Source organism: Oryzias melastigma, unplaced genomic scaffold (assembly GCF_002922805.2).
Source record: "Oryzias melastigma strain HK-1 unplaced genomic scaffold, ASM292280v2 sc02506, whole genome shotgun sequence".
NCBI lineage: Eukaryota > Metazoa > Chordata > Actinopteri > Beloniformes > Adrianichthyidae > Oryzias > Oryzias melastigma.
In genome coordinates, this window is record NW_023419079.1 from 243 (window position 1) to 1,902 (window position 1,660).

The window sequence follows — 1,660 nt, forward strand, 5'->3', positions numbered from 1 at the left end:
ATAAACAAAGCAAACTATTTTGACTGGTTCATTTTAGACCTAAACCTTGAACTAGTAAAGACCTAACAGTTTGTTGTAGACCCAGAACCTTCCAGTCAGTGAAACATCAGATAATAATTCAGGTGTTGTCATAACAGCCTGATGATGAAAGAGTCACAGACGACTGAACGGTTAGATCAAAAATGTTTCTGTGATCCTCAGATAATTTAGAACAGAAATGACTCCTGAATGCTGCCCCCCCCCCCTCTTTTCTCCTTCCAGGACCCGGTTCTGTTCACCGACACTGTGAGGAAGAACCTGGATCCGTTCAGCCAGCACTCCGATGAAGCTCTGTGGCAGGCCCTCCAGGAGGTGAGTACCCCCCCTTCCTCATTTGGCCGCTGAACCGAGGTGGGGGGGCTCACCTCCGTGTCCCCGCAGGTCCAGCTAAAGGCCGCGGTGGAGGAGCTGCCCCAGAAGCTGGAGACGGTTCTGGCCGAGTCCGGCTCCAACTTCAGCGTGGGTCAGAGGCAGCTGGTGTGTCTGGCCCGGGCCGTCCTGAGGAAGAACCGTATCCTCATCATCGACGAGGCCACGGCCAACGTGGACCCGAGGTTTGACCATTCACAACCAGATGCAGTTCATCGCGTCGCCACTAGAGGGCTCACTCACAGAATTACCTTCAGTTTGATAGAGATTTGGTTTTTCTAAAGAATCAGTTTTTTAGACTTAGTTTGTTTGAACTTAACTGAACGCTGCTGAAGATTTTTGATATTTTTCAGTTTTTACTATGTTTTTAGCCATTTAAGCTAAAACTTTAGGAAAGTTCCCAAAGATGTCAGAGTTTTATTAAGTATTTTATCATTCAGATCAATTTTGATTTAAATATCTTAATCTCTATGTATCTCATATGTTTTTTATTATTTTAAGTATATTCATTTTCTAAACTTCAATTTTGAAGATTTTACTCTTAATAGCCTTAATTTGTGAAAAATTATACCTTTTATTTTAGCAGTTTAATAGTTTCTGTAAATTTTCCTAGCATTTATTTGGGTTGTTTTCCTATTTTTTAGGTTCAATATTTGGTTAAAAATTAAAAACATCAGTAAATTTTAAAGATGAAAAATCTTTTCATCAATCTTTTGCTCTTGTGTTATGGCGTCAGTTGGCCACTAGAGGTCACTGTTTCTTTCTAAAAGCAATATTACTAGGATTAAAAGCCATAAAAACGGTTTTAAACTTACTATTTACTTATAATTCTTAGGGAATATTCTTATAAAAATGTTTTACAATAAAAAAAGTATATCTTAAATTAAAAAGCTGCTTTTTAGGTATTTTTTATACTCAACACCTGTAACTTGGCCTTATCTTTATTTAAATTATGATGAATAGGGCGTCGTCTAAACCAGTTATTTCTGTTATATTTTTGTAGGCATTAATATTTGGTTAAACAATTTAAAACAGTGAAATTTACAGATTAAACATCTTTTTCAGTTTTGCGCTCTTGTTTTGGCGTCAGTTGGCCACCAGAGGTCACTGTGTCTGTCTAAAAGCAGCATTGAGAGGATTCAAAGTCCCAACAATCTTATGTAAAACTTGCTATTTAACAAAATTTCTTTAGGTAGATTCTTATACATTTTTTTTAATAAAAATAAATCAAATGATATCTAAGGTATTTTTA

At 37.0% G+C, this 1,660-nt stretch overlaps 1 protein-coding gene across 1 annotated transcript; it reads left to right on the top strand.

Moving 5' to 3' along the window:
• The first annotated feature begins 228 nt into the window (after positions 1-228).
• LOC112141973 (multidrug resistance-associated protein 4-like) lies at positions 229-705 on the top strand. The gene is made up of 2 exons (XM_024265189.2): positions 229-351; positions 421-705. Exons 1-2 carry the CDS (start codon positions 229-231, stop codon positions 688-690), a joined length of 393 nt encoding a protein of 130 aa, XP_024120957.2. The 3' UTR covers positions 691-705.
• Positions 706-1,660: the final 955 nt, after the last annotated feature.

Excerpts from the sequence above, each read along its gene's own strand:
- LOC112141973 (XM_024265189.2), top strand. The coding sequence starts at position 229 with ATGCTGCCCCCCCCCCCTCTTTTCTCCTTCCAGGACCCGGTTCTGTTC. Across the intron at positions 352-420 it reads TGTGGCAGGCCCTCCAGGAG|GTCCAGCTAAAGGCCGCGGT; the intron begins GTGAGTACCCCC and ends GTGTCCCCGCAG.